Raw genomic sequence first — 23,803 nt, forward strand, 5'->3', positions numbered from 1 at the left:
AAACATGGCGACTGGCGGTGGGCCGACGCCAATGGCAATTTCTGGTGATTTCTCGTTCCCTGGGCCTTAAATATATCATTTAATGCGAAAATACAGCAACCTGTGATGTTTACTCATTAAAGCGTAGTGTATTCCGGTAGAATTCACCCTCCTTTATGGGCATTCCGGGGCATTCCGGTGTAAAAAGGGCATTCCGGGACATTCCGGCAAGCAGGTCGATGACTGATGACCTACTTACGTGGTGTCCGATTTCGTACTGGTGGGCGTGTGTCAGGGAGTTCGAATCTAGTATTCTAGCTTTGAAAAGGGTTTTCAACCTACCCCAGTTGATCTATTGTCACAATAACGTACTGAACATCTTGCCTCCCACCAAAAAACCTCTGTGGACACCAAAACTTGAGGGGATCCGAGCATATATAGTAAGACAAAGTTTTTTAACGGAACGATAAAGAACTTGGTTACCGCTTGGGCAGTCTACACTGAACGATTTACGTGGAGGGGTGCGGTGTCGGAAAAACAACAGTAGCTCCTCGAAAACACAACCTACAGAGCTAGAAAACAACCAAAACGATCATAGGACAGGAGCCCCAGCAAACCGAATTTCTAAACTTCTGGCTTAGATCCTCTCACTCCACCTATCCATAAATGGCAGAGAAAGGACACTACTGTGCTCCGGCCTTTCGATATCTGCTTGGAACTCCTCGATCGAGTTATGGTGCCTTTCTATATCTGCTTGGCAGACGCCTTTCTGATTTCTAAGTGCGTTTTGAACAAATGTTATGGCAGAAAAGTGCTACTTTGGTACTTTCTTTACAGTGAAGTAAGATCAACTCCGACACCTTCGCTATGGCAATAATTTCTAATTTCCACACTTATTCTGAGTGGTATGTCTTCATTTGGGTTGCTATGGCAACTCATGACATCACAGACATATGCATGCATACCACACAATCACTTCCAACATAACAAACATAAAAAAAGTCCACACCACTTTCACACAAGATAAAATTTAACATCTTTATTCAGAATTTCTCCACTTCACCTTTAATCATATATTCCATTACTCTTAATTTTCTTCTCTTTAATCATGTCGATCTGTACATTTTCAAATAATTATACATCTGAAGAATGGATTGGGAACCTCTGAATAATGTAACACACCGCTGGCATATGCACTGACAGTTTGCAAGGGCCACACTATTTCTAACACTTGGTTCCCAAAATGTCAAACAGTTCGATCAGGCAGAGTTTTGAAGTCAGTGGTAACGAGACACAATTAGAGAGAGTTAACTGAATATGTTGTTACTTAATTTTCAATCTTTTTGTTGTTTTCATTGTTGCAAATGAACCAAATAATAAACTTAGTGTGGCCTTAAGAATCAGGCAGACAGAAAAAAAACTGCTACAAAGAGGACAGGTTCTCAATCACACCCAGTAAAGTATTTTCAGTCTACCAAAGCCTGGAATCTTTTGAACCAGACATGCCTCTATGTTGTAGAAGTCTGTGAGCGTCATGTTTCTATTTTTGCATCAGATTTTTAAATGTTGTCTGCCAAATTGACTTTCTAAACACATACCTACAGCACAAATGGAGGACATGAAATACCAGTTTTAACAAACATAAGGTGAAATATATAATTTCCAATTTGTTGGTTCATAAAAAATTTCTCTGAAAACCTGTGTAACAAAATCATTCCTCTTGAAACGCCCTGTCCTCTCTGACAGCTCTTCTTTTAGTTGCTACATGGATGAGCAAATGCTCTACTACTAGTACTGCTATATATAATTGTAACACAATGGGGCAATCTTTGAATAATTACAAAATGTATCTTGTTAAGAAAAAGAAATAATGACAGTTTCATTAGAAGTGATGGAATATGCTAGGTGCTTGCTCTAAAACTGTAAAATGATTTCTTCTGGAAATGCCCGGAAGCAAACTCAGTGTTACAGTATCAGGCATACATGTACATGTATTGGGGTGATCACATTCGTCGTAGGTCGTCGTACAATTTTGATGTCCTTGGGTTTTCTAGCCAGCTGTGACAGAACCAACCGCCGACAAGAATCTAAGACAGCCTTTTCGGTAACAAGATGGCTGAATCTTGTGCGACACATGCACCACTATCCCAAGAATGCCTTCAGGTTGTGATCGTAACATGATCATACGACGAACGTGACCACACCCTTACACTGCGTACAGTCAACATGCTGGTTCAACTGTGGTAGAGGTGGCTGTTTCATACCCACTGCAATGTTCACAACATTCCCTTAAACAACGATGAAATACTCATCGGTTAGTTGGGAAGTCTACTGGGAATAATATTAAGCTAACCAGTGCAGTTATGCAACTATTATAACGTTACGTGTCTTGACAGAACAATTATTTGTCAAGTTCGAGAAATCAAAAAGAAGGCAAGTGTGATTGTCCCAATCACCATTATATATGCTGGTAATTTTACACAATCATCATCCAGATTGGACCTGTACAGATTTTCTATATACATGTACACTTACATATCCCACAATCCAATTAGCAATTGTTGAAGAGTGATTGGTCGATCACAAGCAGCATCGTAGCAGACCCTTGATTAGAATGACTACAGAGACAGTACTGGAATGATTAATAACGAAAACTAGAATGTCAGCATAAGATGTGTTATTTCTATAAAATGTACCTTTCTATCAGCCACTTTCCTACGTGTGTCGTCATATCTTTCGACACTTTCCACACAGCTCAAAGCTGAGGGTCATACTGCTTTAAAAAGTGGCTGACGCTATCCATGCAATCATCTACATGTAAATGCTATTTCATACCTGTCATAATGATATGCATTTAACTAAGAATGTCTGGTCCCATAAACTTGTTAAATCTGAATAATAAAAGATCAATTCTTATTCTGTATCAATATCTTCCGTGCAATACATAACATATCACAAGTATTTTGGGCAAAAGAACAATGATCACAAAATTAATGAAAACCTCTTGGTTGATTTTAACTGTGACTGTAAAGGCACCTGTAAGGGCCAAATTCTTGGCTTCTTACCTATCAAGTCCAGCCTTTTTAAACAGTCTTTAAAACCAAAATCCTCATTCAAAATTCTTGGTTCTCTCTCAGTCAACTAACTTCTGACCTGACTACTAGAATCAGCTCCATTTGAAAGCATTACATGCCATTAAACACTTTATCCACTGCCATATACAACATTTCAGAGTGCCCATTACAGCCTAACAGTCACAACCAAGTGTCATGAGTCTTAAGCAGATACCAAAAAAGCACACTCAGTCTGTTTAACATACAACAATTTCAAAGAAAAATCTAGAAAAAGCAATTCTTAAAGATTCTCTACTTTTTATGACTAAAAATCATTGGACAATACTAGTGAGGATTTGGTGGGGGCACTTTGCTGAAGACAGTTGGGTGAAATAGGCATAATGCTACACAGTTTCTTCTCTACATTTACATAAAATTTTGTACCATCCCAGTCTGTTGTTTCAAATCTTTCAATGAATTAAGTGCTAAATGCATTTTCTTGACGACAAAAAAATTCAAGTTGCTCAACTTAAGCAATTTGTTTCTGCTAACATGTCATTCAATAAGTGTAAGAAAATGCTGTCAAAGAGACTAATAGTAATACATTCATTTGGTTAATTTGAAGTCAGGAAAAAATAAACCATCCCAGTAGAACTTCTCGTTTGTGTTATAAAACTTGTCACAATAAGCCGGCTCACAGCTTTAACTGCAGATGCGCAGTGTGATGCATTCTGGGTAACATGTCAAAGTTGAAGGCCCCAGGGCCATAAACAAAATACATCTGGACATGGTATCGAGCAAGGTCTATACAAAAACTGTTTACAAGTCTGGGGCCTTTATCTTTGACCTTGCTCCTGTGCAGTTCGAACGGTGAAGCATCTTATTGTCCTGCTAACCTTGAGAGTATAGGACAAACTTCGGGAATGGGGGAGGGGGGTGATTAGAAGGTGGGATGTCGTGTGGATTATCAATTGCACCTTGTAGAGAAAACACTGCGCGACCACGTCCTCGCCAGGAGGTACTGATGACGATCGTTCCCGGACTATGCCACGACCAGAGGCTCGTCGTCGGAGAAGCCTCGGATGATGGGGGAGTCTTCGTCATCTGTGAGGGATATAGGCCAGCGAACAGGTAAGGATAACAAGTTAGGCAATACTACTACTGATTTCATCAACTTATGGATGACATCCTCTGGGCAACTTAAAACTGATGCGAGCATACAAAGAAGAAAAAGTTGGGCAAAGAACAAAGTTGCCTTCATCATGAAATCTAAGAGGTCAGGAAGGTTGAACAAATAACTCGACACACACATGGTATGCAAAACAATGAATACAAATTCTTTACTTCAGTCCTTTTACATCTTCTTCTTTGACCTTGGAAGACTTTGTTCATAAGCATCTGTTTTCTGATTTTTGGTTTGCAAATTACAGCATATTATGTTATATTTGCTCATTTTGCAGCTTTTTTGTTCAATTTACACTTTGGTTTCAAACTTTTTTGGGAAACAGATGCATGCGCAGATGTCATTCATATATTCAAGTCAGTGTGGCCCATAGGCCAGTCTGCCACTAGAGAGTTGAATGTCACACTGGAAGGTATCGGGGATTGTGAGTACAAAACATTTACAGAATGATTCATTAGAACACCTTGACCTATTTGTAACCATGCAATATCATAACATTAAAAGGTATTATCAAGTTAGGGCTAATTGGCAGCAAACCTAGTCATTTTGTACAATCTAGATAATCTTCAACAAAACATAAAAATTACATAGTGCTGCAAATTTGGAATTGTTTGCCGTGGTTTCAATTTGCCACTTTTCGTGGTGACCTGACCGTAGAATTATGACCCCACAAATATGCGTTTTCAATGTATCATTTCTGTACTACAGAATTGTTTCAACCCTAAAAAAACTCTCCCCTTTTACCACAAGGTTACATCCCCATGTGAAAATCACTGACTGTACATTTAACTCAGAAGAAGAAACTAAAGACCTACCGTCATCGCCGGTGGTGAAGGTGGCCTCGCCGCGGCTGGTGTCGTAGTGGCTGGTAGCGAAGGACATGAAGCTACGCTGCAGGCGGCGGTGGCGGATGATGAACACGGCAAGAGCGACGGCCAGCACCACGATGACCAGTAAAGTCGGGGCAAGGATGGCCGCCAGGTTGGCTTTAACAAAGCCCTTGTCATCTACAAGATCATTAACATTTCCATTAACAACAGTGTTCTATGAGTACTGTAAATGTATTATTTTAAGGTTGCGGTGATTTGATTTCACGGAAGGGAGAAAAAGTTTTTGTGGTGTTTTTTTTAATGAGGTGGTAGGCGTAGCTAGGTAGGCGGGCAGAAGGCAGAAAAAGTCTTTTTGCAGAGGTTTTAAGTTACCATGAATAAGTTACCATGAAAACCGCAAACATTAAACCACTGAAAACTTAAATGCATTTACAGTATGTCCATAAAGCCGCTGTCATACACAGCCAACTATGGCCTTCCTACATGTACCTTTCCCAAACTATGTTTGGGAGTTAGTCATGAGCAAAGTCATCTGTAGTTGGGAGTTCGTTGACAGGGTTTTGAAAAGTCATCTGCGCCGGATGACTAAAAATTTTGAAGTTGGGAAAGTAATATTCTGCTTGGATGCAATCAGAGGAGCAAACTGGATGGATTTCAGGCTACTCCTAACCCTGTACTGGCCTTGGTTGGGAAGTCGTCAGGAGCTTAGTCGTGGGACAGTCTTGAAAGCTAAGGGTCCAGAGTATCTCATAACAAATAGGTTATACAGCTTGAAACCTTACAGCTGTCAATAAAGTCTGCAGCTGATACTGGTACAGAGCATAAAAGATTGTGTATCGTTTTCTCTACCTTTATCTTAAGACTGCCTAATGTGCCATTATAGAAGTACTGGTCCAGGAGTAAAAACCACCACAGTATAACTTGTAATAGTCAAATCCACACAGCTTGGAAGTGACTATTACAAGTTCCTTATACATTTATAGGACTTGTCTTGAAGTGTCTTGAACACATTCAAGTAACTCACCTTCCGTTGCCAAGGTGGAGCCACTCTTGACACTGGAGTTTGCTCCGTAGTGCCCAAAGTACTTGCCCACTCGGACCTTGAAGGAGTACTGATTGCCTCTCAGGAGGTCAGTCACAAGGAGCCTGTGCTCCTTCACTGCGTCCTTGACCACCTGGTATGTCGTGTTCGTCCCTTCTGGTTTCATCAACACTTGATAGCCCTGCAGAAAAGGGAGTCTTGTGGTTATAGGGTTGTTCATTTGGAATCTAAAATGTTCTTAGATAAAAGTCAGAGGAATGTTGTCAAAAGTAATAGTAAGCATATTTGAGAGAGTACTGTCACTCCTAACTGTTCAGAAGTACTACAGATTTTTTATGTTTGAGTCGGTTTTCACAGTGACCTCTGCAATGTGAATTCATGACAATGTGACTATACGTTTCCAATGTACGTGTTGTATTACTACCGTTAGTACAAAATTGTTTCAACTCCTTTCTTCTTCCACCACAAAATCACAATATAACTCCCTGCAAAAATACATGAATTTACGATGCAAGGCAAAAACAATGTAGAAAACTTGGCAAGCATGAATGTTGACAGTTGAAGACAACACATCATAATATTAATCGTTGGTTCAGACCCTTGTAGTGGCACACAGGGCAGCAAGTTTCATTGCTATTTCAGAAGCAGGGTATATCTTTACAGGGAGGGGTTCCTAGCCCTTCCCCTTTAACGTAGGCACACCCTCGAACACGGGGCTCCTATCTTACGTCCCTAATCCGAAAGACGGGTGCATCCCCGACCGAGATGTCCTCAACCCAGGATTGAACCAGGAGCTCAACTGTGAGACTGCTACCAGTTGAGCTACAGGGACATCCCTAAGTACATTGTATCACTCACACTCACATTCTATATCAAACATATTACTCACCACATCCAGAACGACTTGCTCCACGTACTGGTTATCTGTTTCTGTTTCCCAGATCAGCAGCAGTTGTTTGCTGGTTTCAGAGATAACCTTCAACTCAATGGGTGGAGGGAGAAGATCTGCATGGGCAAAATAAATCTTTATTAGCCTTTAAAAGCAGTGAATGTCTATGAGTGGACATGTTCAGGAGTATATATTATAAGTAATTCACTTTTGGGACCACATGTAAGCAACGATAGCTGCAGTACGAAGAGAACCAGTCAGAATCGCCCTGAGGAAGGTGACAGACGGTCACAGAAACGTCGGTGTGAATAAAACACTAAGTCTTAGTCGTGTACAAAGAATTTTTTTATGTTCAGGAGTTGCAAAAAGGTTTTCAGCCCAAAAGAAAATAAAGGTGTTTCTAGGATCGTAATAAAAAATACCGTTATCCCTACATAAACAAGAAGTGTAAGTTACTCTTGCCCACTACTATATGCCTCTGTTTTTTTCAGTATGTTTCTTAGTAGTAGATCATATGAATTCTGTAAAACGAGTGCTTCATTAAGCACCCCTAAAGACTGGGTCTTAAGAGCACCAAATCAGAATATTGATATTTATATCATACCCGGGCTGCGATAACCTTCGATTGTTATGGGTGTTCGGACTGGTCCATACTTTACAGTACAGTGATTGAAGTCCTGTAGGGACATGTTCAAGGCACCCTTGTACCAAATTTCAGGTCAAATGTAATTTTTGCCTAAAAATGCCCCAAAAAACCTCAATAAAATGTTTTTAAGGCCTGTTTCAAAAAAATGGAAAAAAGTCTGGGGGTGTTTGCCATCTTTACCTCCATGCCAAATTTCGGGTTGTTTTGCCCCAAAATGACGGAGTTGAATCAATTGAATGGAAATGACAGGAGAAGGAGGAGAAGAAACCTGACAAAATCAATATATTTCACTCTTCCCGTGATACCTATGGTATGGGGAGTGAAATATGATAAAAAATGGTGTATTCCGCATCACCCTCAGTCTTAGCCCTCCTACAGGGTGGATCGGGCTGGTACCCCGGGTGATACAGAATATACATGTACACTGTACCATGTTGTATTCTATATTTATTTGCCAACATTTCTCACCTGTGATCACATGACAAGGCTTGGATTGCTTTGCATTCTGGGTAGACACCTTGACATTGAAGACATAGGGGTGACCAGGGTAGAGGCCTGTAGCATTGTACGTGATGCGATCATCGTTCAGCTGTTTGGTTCGGGCTGCGTAGGTCCAGGTGGTATTTTCGTCATCAGTAGCATCAATCTCATATTGCTGTAAGTAGAGTAAAAACCCATGTGTCAATGCAATTAAGTTTTGTACAGCAATTCATTCCAGGGCGCTATCACTCCATCGGAGAAACTCCTTTGACAGACTGCAGTGTTTTCAAAGTCTAGCAATACATGTAGATATTGAGTGTGCTGCTTTAGGATTACACAACTATTCATGAAATGATCCAGTAATTCTCATTGCCTCCCTGGTTAACCCCTAGAAACAGTAAGTTACTGACAGGAAGGTAGGTCAAAGGTCTTGTCTTGTCTTGTCGAGATACTAGACAAAACCCCGCGTGGGGCATAGTGTCTAGGACTTATGGTCAGAGGCCTTACCCAAGTGTGGCCGGTGGTGGTGGTGCACGCCGTCAACAAGAATAAAAAAAGTGGTGCAAAAAATAACGAACAAAGTAGTGCTGTACATTGCCACACTAGGTATAGGCTCCTCCCCTTACAGCTGGGTGAAGCCGGGGTAACCATAATACTTGGCCACCCCAGCTTTAAAGCTATCTGTAGTCTTAGTTTCGATAAGGTGTTGCGGAAGTGCATTCCATTCTATGACTGTTTTGGGGAAAAAGCTACCTCGGTATGTTTCTGTCTTACAGGCGACTGTGGCAAAACGTTGCTGGTGTCCTCTGGTTATGTTAGTATTTCTTGTGAGGATATTGTGGATGGGGATAGCAATAAGGTTATTGACAGCTTTGTACATCAGTGAAAGGCGGGCAACTTGTCTGCGCTGTTGAAGGGTGGGCCAACCGAGGGTTTGCAGAGTGTGTGTAATACTGGTAGTCAAACGGTAGTCGCCAGTGGCGAACCTGGCGGCACGCCTCTGTACTGCTTCTAACTTGTCCTCAAGTTTGTTTGTTTGTGAATGTATGCGTTTGTGGGGGTCCCACACAGAGGACGCATATTCAAGTTTGGGTCTAACAATGGACAAATAGGCTTGAGCTCTGATTGATCTACATGCTCCTCTCAGATTCCTTCTCAAGAATCCTAAAGTACTGTTTGCTTTAGCTGCTATATAATCTATGTGTGTATTCCATTTCAAGTTGTGTGAAAGTAAGATACCTAGGTAAGGGTGTTGCAATGTAGACTCAAGGGGCTCTGAGAACATTGTGTATAAGTGCTTAGCGGCTCTTTTTGATTTGTGTATGTGCAGAATCGAACACTTCTTCACATTAAAGCGTAACTGCCAACGATCCGACCACTTACACAATTGATCAAGATCCTTCTGTAGAGTGTGTTGATCTTCTTCCTTTCTAATGGGGTGGTAGAGTAAGCAATCATCGGCGAATAAACGAAGTTGTGAGGTAATCCCTTTGTTGATGTCATTTATATATATCAAGAATAATAATGGGCCTAATACAGTGCCCTGAGGCACGCCAGACCTTACCTTAACGGGTTTGGACTTATCTCCATCCACTACAACTTGCTGATAACGGTCAGTCAACCAGTTCTTTATCCACTGAAGTGTTTTACCTCTTATACCATAATAATCTAGCTTCCTAAGTAACCGCATGTGAGGGACACTGTCGAATGCCTTTGCAAAATCAAGTATGGCCATATCAACTTGTGTACCTTTGTCAAACCAGGAATAAAGTCCGTGAAGGGTAGTAATAAGTTGAAACACGCAGGAATGATTGGTCCTGAACCCATGTTGTGTTGGCAATAAGATGTTATGTTCCTCTAAATGTTTCATGGTAGCTGAGTACATTATATGCTCTAGGAGTTTACAACACACACTGGTTAAAGAAACAGGCCTGTAGTTCGAAGGATCACTCCTATCCCCTTTTTTGAAAATCGGGTGGATAAAGGCTCCCCTCCAATCCACAGGTACCTGTCCTCCCTGCAGCGATTGATTGAAAATAAATTGAAGGATGGGGCTAATCTCCTGTGCATACTCTTTTAATATCCTACAGGGTAGGAGATCTGGGCCTGCAGCTTTTGTTGGGTTAATCCCCTCCAACAATTTGCGCACACCTTCTAGAGTGACTACTGGCTGCAGCATGTCATGGTATGGGCTAGTTCCCATGTCTGGTACATTATGGGCTGGTTCCCATGTCTTAGAAGTTGTTATCAAAGGTTATCCCATTTCCTGTCTTGTCAATTTTTCTTCAATTTCCTGCTACATTGCATATGCATGTCTGTTGCCTTAAGAGAGCGAGTAGGAAAATGCATACTATTGGACAGATTAAGCAAGAAATTTGCACATGAATAAATCAAGAAATTCACAAAAGCTCATAGACTATTAATATTTCATAGAAGTGTGAAATCTTCAAACTCTTGCATTGATATGTAATAAAAAATATAACAAACTGTAACCTAAAGATACAAAATGTTATACAGTGACTACAAAATGACTGCATTTTGAGCTCTGTAAAACACTCACCAAGCCCTGTTGCAGCATCTGCCTGGGAGGAGCCCACTGAAGGAATACTGAAGTCTGGGTGTGGTTGAGTGCCTTCAGATGCTGGGGTGGCAAGGTGTTGTCTGTGGAATAACATGGGCACAATTAGGAAAAACAATTTATACTGTACTTACTAGGCTCCATCATACATGTACATGTAGCTACATGTACTTGCTAACACTACAAGGCGGTCTTGTGCATAGTGTTGTTAGCTTGTAATCGAAAGGTTCTGGCTTTGAATCCCTAGCAGGCTAGGGTCGGTCAGGTAACCCAAAACAATTTTTCCTCTGCCTTATGTGAAACATTGAACCAACGAACACCTACCAAATGATGTAGTTGATGATGTGTATGTTGGAGGACCAGGCAGAGGGGCGATGATTTTCACCATGAACAAATAGTTGAGGCCCGAACCCAGCCCTCTTACAGTGTAGGACTGATGGGTAGTGTTGGCCCGTATTCCGTGTCTTTCCAGGGATGTTTCAGTAGTGCCGTAGTAAATTCCAAAGGTCTGGACGGGAGGAAGAAATTTGTATTAAAAAAAAAAGATGGAGTCCCCTACTAACAAAATCTCAGTGAAAATAAACAGACGCACATCAAATTTATATCATTTTTCTAAGATTTGTTTATTTATTTATCTTCTGTTGGTGTTTTTTACCCAGTCAGTTGACAATCATGATATAATAATGCTGAAATAAATAAACATCATTGAAATGAAAAATGCCATTGACGTTAGTGATATCCACTTAGCTATATAGGCAGCGTTCCCGCCAGGCATACCTCAGTGCGTCTTTGGACGCACTTTTTTTGGAAAAGACGCACTCAGCTGGGCTGAGTGCGTCCAAACAAAATTTTGAAGGGAGGCTAATTTCTGTCACAAGTGGAACTAGAATCTTAGAACAACCGCTCATTTAGTAAGAAAGAAGCCTACGATGTACTTCCAGGGCTCTCTGTTACGCATTGTTAGCAGTCCAGGGTCAGGGGCGGAGCACCGCACGCCTTAAAAACATCAAACTCACGCCGGGCGGCCCTGGCCCCAGTGAGACACGCCCCCGTAAGCTCTAAGATCAGAAGTTCAGTGAAGTGCCGACGGTCCTACGGCCGCGGGGCCAGTACACAAGATTCACTCGAACAAGGAGCGCCTCTAAATATCGTGTTGTTGCCCTCATTGTACTTTTTTAATGACAGTCATACAGATATTTGCGGCTCTATTAGTATTTTACAAGCCGTTTATATCTTGATCATGAACTGGGACGAGCTCATGCGAAAGGTTCGCGCCAAACATGATCATGAAACGCCTGAAGGATGATAGCATCACAACGTAACAAAGCACACGGCAAGCACATCGATACATGAAAAAAAATTATGTATGTCCCAGAAACTAATACAATTCACTAAAATCACACCCAACTTCTTGTAATCCTTCGATTTTATATAGAGAAATGTCATTGTGTTTATCAACTTACAATGTGATCGTGATTTCCCTCTTTTACGTTTGGATGCGGTGAACACACCTCAGTGCAGCCATCTTGTCAAAAGTTGTGTCGCGATTTCGTTCAATTTGCTATTGGAAAATTGACGCAAAGACCTGATCTCTGGCTCGCAGTATGACTGCACGAGTATGAGCATAGTTTTACGTACATCTAGGAAAAAAAGAATGGTACGTACAGGATGAAGAAAGCATGGAGAGTCGTCACTGGGAGCCGAAGCACGCACGGCTTTTCTGTAGAGACACAACTTTCTTTTCCATGGCTGTCTCCTGTAGGACTGTTTGCCTTGCAGCTACGATTTTGCCACTGGATGATCATTGATTTTCTAGGATCGACCCAACATTGAACCGGCCTGGATGTCATGTTCACTTCTGTGACGGTAATTTATGCTTCTTTGACCGACAAATGGATTCTATAATCAACTAGTCTCGTACTCGGTAACGTTACGAACGTTATGTTTTTTTAATAAACTACGGCCTGCTTGTGAAAATTACTTGTAAGATCATGTTTACTTACCTTTTCCTGTTAGTAACGTTCACGAGAACTACCGGTGTTAGTGACATAAAAACGAACTCTCCGGTCGAGAACAAACGATCGAACATAAAATGAAAACTGATAGCCGGTTTCATCAAACTAATCAAAGACTTAAATAGTATTTTCCATGCTCATTATCAAACTTGGTCGGTATCCACGTACCTCAAAACACGAATATAGAAGTAAAACAATGTGTTAGAAGTAAACAACAACGGGTGACAACATAATCTACCGATTTCCTGCGTTTTGAAAAGCACATTTTTGGGTCGTTCTCGTTAGCACTGCCACCGATAATGACAATGGCGGCGGTAAAAGGGACCACTGACAACCACTCTCAATCGCATGATTTGTCTCTCAAAATGCGGGAGATTGCGTTTCTGAAGGCTTGAAGATCCAAAATTTCCCGGGGGAGAATCCCCCCGGACCCCCCTAAATTGCGACCGCCTTCGGCGGTCGGGTCGCGCCTTCGGCGCTCCCCCCCCCCCCATATTATATTTTGGTGGACGCACTCTTAACCTGGGCTGGCGGGAACGCTGTATAGAGGCCAAGCCTCTATTTGACTTAAGGAAATGACTACATTCAGTTTGTTCACCAAAGATTGATGTGATTATGTAGTTTCTACATTCCACAAGAGAACAAGGTGATAAGGTGGTCTTTTGTTAGGGTTGTTCACTTAGAATGTAAAGGTTCTGGATTCAAATCTCTAGCAGATCTCCATGTTGTGCCAATACTGTTACTTTACACCTACTTACAGGTGAAATGAGTACCAAGCTTTATGTACAAAAAAGCTTGTACAGTGTTTGAGCTCTGTTACCAAAAAAGGACTTGCACTTGATGAGGAGTTCTGGGGCTTCCCCATCCATGTGCAAGCACGTCTAACCCCCAGATGATGGGGAACAAAAGACGTTAAATTGGATAGAGAGAGATGAGTACCACGTCTTCTCAGATGGGACATAAAGTGAAGATCCCATGTTTGAGGAGAGGCACACCTTGAGTACTTTAAAGCTAACACCCGACTTATTGATCCCCATCCCCATTTAAGTGGATAAAACCATAGTCTGGTGCTACGCAGCTTATACTTACTGTACAAAGCTGGTGTGTTACATGTTGTATGCTTTAAAGGAACATTCCACTCCAGAAGCAGGTATTATTTTGTAAGTGCATCCGACTTTTGGCTAAATTACCTCAGCTGTCTTCTCGACATTTGTAAGGAATTGTTGGAAGGGTCCTCCGGGAATTCAAGAACTTGATTGCTATAATATTCACCCTGGGTTCAGGCTTGAACTTATGGTAAATTTAAGAAAACAAACTGGTTTCCATCGTAACAATTTAGTCCCTGATGAATTATACATGACACCTGCTTCTGGTGTGGAATATTCCTTAATGGTGGTTTCCTGGTTATGTGAGGCAAGCAAACTTACGTAATTTCCGTCCAGATGCCAGCTGAGCTGGACAGAGTGGATGGTCATTCCCTGGGCGGTGAGGTGGGACACGGCGGGCAGAGCCGGCCCGAGGGTCATCACCGTCTTCTCGTCACTCTTGGGTCCGTCTCCCTCGTCGTTAAAGGCAGACACCTGGATGGTGTATCGCGTGGCTGGGGACAGGTACGCCACTGAAAAAAAAAGAACAATATAATGGGTTTTATTCCAAGAATATTTGGCAGCTTAAGAGCTGAACTACATCATGACGTTCTCTACATTAAAATATGTTAATTGACATGAGACATTGACTAACATACAAAATGTACTAACAAACAAGACTAACATACTTAACGGGTTAAAATCATAGATAAGTTCATGAAAAGGTTGCAAGCCCAGCCAAATTGTACGTATGATTAAGTAGTAGCTTAAGTCGTACACCTTCACACTACATGTAACTGGTGAAATTCCAAGCAGACCTTCTGTATTTCACACTGTGTTAACTTGATTTGATCCCTTATTCTATGGATCAGTGTACTCCCTAACCTGTAGCACTTGTTGCAGCCGGGTCGCTGATAATCATCTTGTCGGAGATGGACTCACTGGCAGAGTTGTACCAGATAGTGTAGCCCTAAAAATGAATGAAATCCCGTCAAAAATAAAAAAATATAGCTGGAGACAAAATACATGAAACAGCCATTTTCACTGTTAGATTTAAACAGTACGGTGCAACATTAAAAATCATTGAACAAAAGTCAACAAAAGTTTAAAGTAACATAGGAAGACCTTTTTTCATATGGAAAATGCCAGAGGGAATGGGCAGGACATACAGCAAATCTTGACAATAATTTTTGTTAACAGTGGTTTCATTTTGCAGTTTGCAAATATGGGTTACTTTCCATTGTATTACAACAGTGTAGTAAAGGATTTTATCAACCACGTAAACCTCCTTTTCCCTTCTACAATAAAATCATGTTCCCGTGAAAATAAATGAGCATAAAATACCTTGATTTGCTGACTTGGTACGCTGGGTGCAGTCCAACTCACAGTGATGCTACCACGTGCAGGCCTTGCGGTGACACCGGTAGGCTTAGCACCAATGGCTGCAAGGTGACAATCACGCAATGTTCAAATATTACAGGGTAAAAGTATCAAAATCGGATACAAGACACAATGTACTTATGTACTTATGAACCATATACAAAAAATATTGCACAATACATTCATGACGCTGGTTGGTAAGTAAATGTTTTTATTACATGAAATCTTTATTGACACAACAAAAGTACAGCGACTTCCGTAAGGTCTTCTACAACTAAACATGCAAACAACAACAATGGGATACAAAATAATTCACCTTAGTACAAGTATAACAAGTATATGAATACTTTAACATGTCGAGTTTAAACTATCACTTACACTTATAGTTCTAAGATCTAAACATTCTCTGATATATTTACCTATTTGTACACAGTAAGGGTTGTCTCCTTCTAGAATGTATTTGAATTTATCTATAGAATGGAATGCATCAAATTCTGTTGAGCAGGCGGAAAGAAGGTTGAACAGCTTTGAGCGCTTATCATGATATCGTGGACAATCTAGGATAAAGTGTCGCTCATCTTCAATCTCATTTGGACAGAATGGACAAAACCTCTGGTCACGGGGAATTTTTTGGTATCTTCCGATTTCCACATTTAATCTATGACTACATATTCTTATCTTGGTGATTGCTCTTCGAACTTCGAAATTATGTATATCCGATAGGTACTTTTCTTGTCCGTACCTTTTCTTTAACACAGAATAAATGGAAAGTTTTGAATTGTTTTGAATAGAAGTACGCCATTTTTGTAAGTATATATCTTGTAAACGGGTTCGTAATTGATCAGTCAACACATCAACTTTGTATGACCTAGGGTTCGTCCATGCATGCCCAAAACCGTTATGATTAAAAATGTCATTTACATGATTCACCCAGTCAGAGTCAGCGGAATGCAAAACGTCGTATGCTTCACGAAGTAGAGTGTCTTCGGGTAAATTTACTAACCGGTGCCAGTATTTGATAAGTTTTATTTTAGCATCAATAATGATTGGGAAAGTTCCCAATTCACCACGAATTCCGTCATTTGATGATTTGGAATTTACTCCAAGTAAAAATTTCTGGAAGCTCATATCTATGGTATCAAATTCTGGGATTTGTAGGGGAAGATGTATATTTTCAATTGCTATGTTGTCATTTTCTAATTTAAGGCCAGACGCGAGTCTTAACAATTTATCCTTATCTGATTTTTTCTTTAAATGAATCACGTAAGAGTTGGTGACGTCAGAACTCACACTCTTTCTTATAGTTGCAGGAGTGCTTATTTTATTGAAATGTAGTTACCAATTTACCCATCTTGTTTGGGCTTTTTTGCACACTCGCATTAGATTTGGCGTCGGCAGAAGACAAGTCATCATCCATACAACCTACTTGCTGTGGCCTAACATGTGTTGATATGATCCAGGATTAATTGCAGATATACTTAATTGCTAGAGACTTTTTTTTACCCATTTTTTTTCTCTCTTGCATTATATTTTGAGTCTGCAGACTATGTTATCCTTGAAATCTATATCATGTGGCCCGACATGTGTTTTGTTCCAGGATTGATACTACATTGCATAAAAATATAATCATTTTAACGTTCTGTTTAATGATAGTAGAGAAACTTACTTGCTGGAGATGTAGAGACAGTGGTGGAGGCAGACGCCCCCCTCCCCACCCTGGTGTAGCCTGTCACCCGGATGTAGTACTTCAGACCCAGCTGGAGATCCTGGAGGGTCGCATTCCCAGCTCTCACTGTAGTCTGCTCAGTCAAGAAACCAATGTCTGTACCGTACTCCACCTGTAGTGAGGCAGGAAAAAATGTTACCTTCAAGGCCACATCAAGTACATTTTATGGATGAAATCACACATTTATTTTCGTCTGAATTTTTTTTCAAATTGTTCCCCTTCTGCGACAATCAACATGACAAGCCAAGGACACACCGAAAATGGGAAAATATATTGTGGTAGCCTTAATTATACTTGTAGAAGTGATTTTTGTGAGGTAGCCGGGAGTGTAATAGGCTACCTGACTAGTGTCACTTTGTGCACTTCTTGAATACAGGAATAAATGACTTGTTAGCTGTGATACCATACAACTGTATTTTGTCACTTCAATTTTTGTTACATCTATAGTGTCTACATGTAGTTTGAAAATTTAGGCATTCATGTTCTTTTTTTATACCTATCTTGTTAAGTTGTTTCTTTTGAAAAAAGATGAACTCCATAAACCATGAACTAGCTTATACATGAGAAAATATACATGCACACAATACTTGACATGTATGTTCTTAAACTGGTTTTAACAACTTGCCATCATATAGTACATGTAAGTACAAGCTTGCCTTACCCGATAGTAGAGGATGACACCATTAGGAGTGCTGGGTGGCTGCCAGGAACACTCCACAGTCACCAGAGATTGTGGCCTCAGACTACAGTGGAGGTTCTGAACAGCAGAAGGCACTATTGGGACATACAAAATCATACATTAACACTGAACACATCAGTGATTAAAACATTTATCTCTATGAAAAATGAAGAATTTTCATGGAGATATTGTTTTGAGTGCGGCTGTGTGCGTGTTAGCGTGTTTGTTTGTGTGTGTGTCCGGATGCCTGTAGTCCGCATAACTGAAGAACGTCTGGATGGATTGTAATGATATTTGGTATGTGGATAGGTGTTAGGAGAACAAAGGTCAAGATTGATTTTGGGCCCCCTGATATGTTACACTGGAACGACATTGGTGTTTTTGTCAAAATCTTCCAAGGAGAATAACTGAAGAGAGGAATGACAGATTTTCGTGTTATTTAATATGCAGGTAGCTTAGACAGAGATGTACACAATGAAGCGCAAATTATGCAAATTGGCAGAATTTGCATAATTAATGAGGATTATCTATATTTCCATTCTAGGCATGTTGTGACAGGTGTCACCCGTTGGTTTCGAAAGTAGGGCAAGGAATCCCCAGGGACCTGACAGCTGGTCAAACCACAGAGGGATATAATCAAACCTGTATACTTGTTTCTATTATGTGGATAGCTTAAGTGTTATTTGATATGAAATGGTGATAATGCAAATCAGAAACTAATTTGCATAATTATTTTCGCATTGCGTGGCATTTTATTAACCCGCTCCATTCAATGGTACAACAGCTCAAAAATGCAACATATGTAACTGAGTAATAAAGGGGCATTGATAGATATAAGTTATGCAAATTAAGACCTAATTTGCATAATTAATGAGAAAATACTGCAATTCCATATTGGTAGATAACTGGAATTTCATACTTGTGGCATTTGAAAGTTATGTGACAGTGAACATACTTGAATATAAATTATGCAAATGTGGACCTAATTTCCATAATATATATTTTGAGGTCTCCGAACTCTTGTTATATTTTGCATTCAAGCATTCTAGATATTGACACTTCATGAAAATAAATTAGATAATGCAAAACAGTGTGGGGCTGAAAAAAATAAGATAGCACTTTTATAAAAGAATATGCTTCGTTTATTTGTCAACTTAATGATTTGATATCACAGTGATGAAAACCTTGTTGAATCGGTTTCTAACATGTTCTCCTCATTTTTGTTGCAGTTAAAGAAAAAGTGATATCAACAGATCCATGTTACTAAATCTTTCATAACAAGAATCCCTACCTACCGACCCAATTTTTTTTCAGGACCCTAATCGCAAAGGTAACATTTATCTAACATAAGATAACATAAAAAAAGGAAATCTGTAGATGTTAAACAGATGTACAGATATCAACTGTACCTCCTTCTGTTACTGTTTGGTACACGGGTGCAGAGGATTCATAGGTGATGCCTCCGACCTTGGCTGCCACTTGGAACAGAAAAGTGATGCCTGGCTTCAAGGTTAGACTGCTGGTTGTTGCATTGGAATGGGTGTCTTTTTGGGTCATCTGAGAGTCACCGCTTCCTGGGAACTCTCTGCCATGAAAGTCAAACAAACAGGAAGATCATGACACAAGCTTGGTTTGTACATAAAAAAATTTGTTCACCCCTTACTGACTTATCCTGTTTCAAAGTCTGCAACTAAAATGCCCCTGCAGTTCCAAAGGAAGCTGCTTGATAGCCCAAACTTACATCACTTCTTCCTGTGCACAACAGCTATCTAATGCCCTAAATTCGGGACCATAGCTCAAAATAAGAGATATAAACATTTCTATTACTAGATAATGGCAACAAAGGTGGGGCTGCCAAAAAATTTCTGCTGCAGAACCAAGGAAAGCTGCAAAGGGGCACAGAATCTAATTATTGCCTCGTTACCAAATACCAGATTTCATAACAATTCATCCATAACTTCTTTTATCAAATTAGTTTTTTTGCTAAAACAGGAACATACAGTCAAGCAAATGCTACCAAAAACATAACCTTTTAGATCTCAGCGAAGGTAATGGATAATGCCATACATTGTGTATGATTGCAATTCCAAGATTTAGAGGCGAGGGAGGCCAGAAGATCTACGCAAGTCTCATCCTAGTCTCCTGTTCTCGTGAGACTAGGTCACTCTGTGATCAAGACGTACAGTGGATGTCGAAAATTTGGAGGTACACTGTACACATACCTAAAATATGTCCCTGATTGAAGAATACTCTTAGTTACTGTGATTATACTTGTCTGATGAAGATTTATCCATATTTCTGGGTGGAAACTTCCCCCTATTGAGTGGTTAGCTTAGACTATTTTTTGTTTGTCTTAGAGCATGATGTAAAGTAAGAGTTGCTCACCTGTAGTAGATAATGTAGGAGTAAGTGCTGCTGGGTAGAGGTGTGACCCGTTCCCACTCCAGCCGTACCTGTCCAGTAGTGTCCGTCGGATCCACCTTCAGTCCCCCCACACGGTAGTGTTGCGCTGGCAAAGACAAAACCAATATCTACTGTAAATCCATTTATTTCTGCGGGGAATCAATTAATCATAATATTTTATATAGACAAAGCCCGGTCCCACCTCGGTCAATACATAGAAATGCAAAATAAAACGTATAACAAAGCAAGTATTTGACTGACATGCAGCCACTCTCTCATTGGTCTGACCGCTGATTGCCATTCTCTCATTGGTTGAACTGCTGACATATAATTGTGATGGACAGTCAGAATCGGTCAATTAGCTGGAGGGACATTAGGTAAGGGTGGAGACTTACAGCAGTTCCTCTCATCGCTGCGATCCAGACAGTCGTTCCGACCGTCGCACACTCGGAACTTTGCGATGCAGCCGTCCCCGTCCGCACAGGCAAACTGACTGCTTGGACACCGCTGTGGCGCTGAAGTCGTAGGGATGCCTGATAAAAGAGAAGAGCATGAACCTTGAGTCAGCAGTGACAGACTATATGTCATGTATATACATTACATATGTATATATGAAATACAGCACAGTGCTTTCCGTATCACGCAAGGTACCAGCCCGACCCACGGGAGGGCTGGGACCGAGGGTCATGCGGAGTTCACAATGTGCACCTCTAGGTACATGTATGGCATAAGTTTCTAAGTGGGGCGTAGATCTAAATGACCATGGTATCCACTTTTTTTTGGACAGTTTCTAATTCCATAACGGTACCATAATTTTTATGCTGCTAGTCACTGTTGATCTATAAATCATTGACAAAGACAACTTCCAACTTTCGCAAAATGTCTTATTTGGAAATTACAACATATCAGCCATTCTAAATCGGGTCCCCATGTTCAAGAAGGTGCTACATATTGATTAAATGGGAGGGCTAGCATCCCCTCCCTGTAAGAATATACCGTGCTACAGAAACAGCAAAGAAACCTGCTGCCCTATGTGCTACTAGGCACTACAAGGTGAACAACAACAGCAGAGTTGGATTGGGGTGGGGGTTCCTTACTTGTAGCGGAACATCCCCGCTCGTCTGTTCCATTGAGGCAGTCCCAGGCTCCATCGCAGTGCCAGGCCATCGGGATACAGCGCCCGTCAATGGAGCACCTGAACTGGAAATGGGTGCAAGAGTGCGGCACATAGCGAGTGGTCGTGGTAGGAATCCCTGGGGGGAGGGGGGCAAAGAACAGAACTGTTAGAATCATCAAATTGTACAACTGGAAACACAATCATCTCTGTTGTACGGGTCGATATGTGTAATACAGTTAACACCATAATTACTCATATTCCCTTCTAAATTTGTTGTTTTTCTCAATAATGAAAATCAGCAAAAACCATGAAACAAAACCGATGCAAACATTTACAGTTAAGTCCTAAGTTCCTTTGAATTGTTAAGTATATACTGACTTGTGGGACAGTCTCTCTCATCACTCATGTCTCCACAGTCGTTGTCACCATCGCAGACCCAGCTCTCCCAGATACAGTGGTAGAACCCTCCAGGGCCGCAGGTGAACTGGTTTGGTGCGCAGGTGTTTTGACGAGGGGGAGGTGTTGTAGCTCCACCACCTGGAAAAAAGTATTTGGTAAACTGACATGAACAGACTTATGATTTGTAAATAGGGGTGTCCCTGTAGCTCAACTGGTAGCAGCCTAACAATTGAGCTCCTACATGGTTCCAATTAGTTGGTACAGTTTTGTGTAACTACATGTTGGAGACCACGGTTCAATTCTGGGTGGGACAACTCGGTTGGGGCTGCAACCAAATTTTGGAGGAGAAAAATGGGGATCTGGTGTTCGAGGAGGTGCCTTGAGCATGTTAAAGGAGAAGGGCTAGCAACCCTTCCCTGTAAGAATATACCCTGCTACTGAAACTGCAAGGAAAGTTGCTGCCCTATGTGCCATTGGGCACTTTAATGGTCTGAACGAACATTCGAACGAACTAACAAAGGAACAAACAAACCGATGAACATATTGGCCACCTGACATTGAGTATGGACGAGTTTGGACCTAGAACTTACAGTTTCTTTCATCGGAGAAGTCTCCACAGTCATTGTCCCCATCACACCTCCAGCCTGCGTAGATGCACACATCGTTGGAACAGTGGAACTGGTCTGGTCGGCAGGTCCGAGGGGCCTCCGTCACAACTACGGGTAACAGCAGAAAGGTTAAGACAGGTCAGTGTTAGGTTGGGAAACAAATGGATAGACAGTTAACAACAAAATTATTTATTCCCCTGACAACTTTGTTAAGATTTTGTCATGTAAAGAAAAGTGTTATTGTTCTTCTACAGGTGCAAGTTAGAAACATTGACAAATGTTCTTTCACATTCAATTTAGTATTCAGGATATTCCATTGTTCAGAGGTACTTTATCAATGCCTTAACAAAAGATGCCATGTCTAGAATTACACTGTACAGTCAAACCTGTATTAGCGGTCACCTTTGCATAGCGGCCACCTGCCCATAGTGGTCACTTTTTGTCGGTCCCTTGGATTTTTCCCATTGACATAAGCATTAAGAATTAGGCTATAGCGGCCACCTGTCCAACGCGGTCGCGGCCAGACGATTTTCAGTCCCGCGAGTACAGTAACACTGTCGATAACGGTCACGGCGCGCCGGTAGAAGCCGCATCGCCACCGCACGCCGGGTTCAAAATCTTCATTTTTTCACGCAGTTATCAAATTTATGTGGACTCAACTGCATAGGATGATAATAAAGAAAACCATGTTTTATCTTTGTTAGAAAATCCATGGTTTGACGCGAAGTCAGTATAATTTTCTTCACATGGCTTGCGTTTGTACATCGTAGCAAAATTGACCATTTCTGTGCATTTCGACTGGACAAATATTACGGCAGCTTTTTGGAAAATACAACTCGCACATGTAGCTAAAGCGGTCACTTCGGGAAATGTTTGAATGCCGGCCCAATATCCGATTTCCCCAGTGCTCAAAGTCAAAACGTGTTTCGCGCGTTTTCAAAATGGCGCTGATAGTCAGCAGCACAAAGGTCAACGGAAGACACCACTGTTTCGGAGGTATAATGCGCTAAATTTATTTTGCTGCAAAGTATCACTGAGGATAATTACTTTACCAAAAGCTTCAAAAGAAATATAAATAACATTAATATGATGTAAAATTTGGGCTATTGCAAATTTCTGAAAAGAAAAAAGCCATCAAAAGAGCGACCTTCTTCTGAGTACCCTATTAGCATTATGGTAGAAGCTGATAATGACAAGCGGGAAGCGAAACAACAACAGACTAAGGAAAACTATCGCCACGATTTTATGTTTCAAAACGGTCGAAAACGAACAGTAAGTGGCAACTGAGCAACATGTATTTTGTTCTTAACTAACTAGGCGGCATTTTGCTGCGAAGGACTTTGTTTCATATGATTAAAACTCGTTGGTGACGTGTGTGCCTGCAGCGAAGCAGTCGCGAAGGATCAAGAGTAGAGTATCATGGCGATGCTGGTCTGTACAGGCATGAAGCCCGAGCAAGCCATGGATTTTGGAGTTGGCAGATACAATAATTCTTTTTCCAAGCCCATAATAGAAGTAAAAGAACAACAATCGACTTTCTAAAATGTGACTTACCTATGCAATGTTTACATGTGTACTGTACGGTGAATAAATGTATCTCAGTGGGTACTGAAAATATGTGTCACTCGTGGTCAATTAATCGACATTTTCTCCATAGCGGCCACCTGTCCTTAGCGGCCAGTTTTGGCCAGTCCCTTGAGTGACCGCTATA

At 41.0% G+C, this 23,803-nt stretch overlaps 1 protein-coding gene across 2 annotated transcripts in view; it reads right to left on the minus strand.

Annotated features, from left to right (window-relative positions):
- Window positions 1-1,003: 1,003 nt before the first annotated feature.
- LOC136432218 (sortilin-related receptor-like) overlaps window positions 1,004-23,803 on the minus strand; it is a 48,481-nt gene continuing 25,681 nt past the window's right edge. For both annotated transcript variants that reach the window (XM_066423274.1, XM_066423273.1), the window contains 18 exons: window positions 22,075-22,200; window positions 21,464-21,622; window positions 21,066-21,221; window positions 20,364-20,501; window positions 19,951-20,074; window positions 18,975-19,150; window positions 17,548-17,660; window positions 16,827-16,998; window positions 15,125-15,222; window positions 14,666-14,750; window positions 14,123-14,313; window positions 11,005-11,188; window positions 10,663-10,763; window positions 8,091-8,277; window positions 6,977-7,092; window positions 6,070-6,268; window positions 5,031-5,222; window positions 1,004-4,136 (listed from right to left, as the gene is read on the minus strand). In XM_066423274.1, the coding sequence (XP_066279371.1) occupies window positions 4,075-4,136; window positions 5,031-5,222; window positions 6,070-6,268; window positions 6,977-7,092; window positions 8,091-8,277; window positions 10,663-10,763; window positions 11,005-11,188; window positions 14,123-14,313; window positions 14,666-14,750; window positions 15,125-15,222; window positions 16,827-16,998; window positions 17,548-17,660; window positions 18,975-19,150; window positions 19,951-20,074; window positions 20,364-20,501; window positions 21,066-21,221; window positions 21,464-21,622; window positions 22,075-22,200 (2,579 nt within the window). In that variant the 3' untranslated portion in view covers window positions 1,004-4,074. The remainder of the gene's footprint in view (window positions 4,137-5,030; window positions 5,223-6,069; window positions 6,269-6,976; window positions 7,093-8,090; window positions 8,278-10,662; window positions 10,764-11,004; window positions 11,189-14,122; window positions 14,314-14,665; window positions 14,751-15,124; window positions 15,223-16,826; window positions 16,999-17,547; window positions 17,661-18,974; window positions 19,151-19,950; window positions 20,075-20,363; window positions 20,502-21,065; window positions 21,222-21,463; window positions 21,623-22,074; window positions 22,201-23,803) is intronic.

The sequence above is a fragment of the Branchiostoma lanceolatum genome, chromosome 4, assembly GCF_035083965.1.
Source record: "Branchiostoma lanceolatum isolate klBraLanc5 chromosome 4, klBraLanc5.hap2, whole genome shotgun sequence".
In the NCBI taxonomy this organism is placed as follows: domain Eukaryota; kingdom Metazoa; phylum Chordata; class Leptocardii; order Amphioxiformes; family Branchiostomatidae; genus Branchiostoma; species Branchiostoma lanceolatum.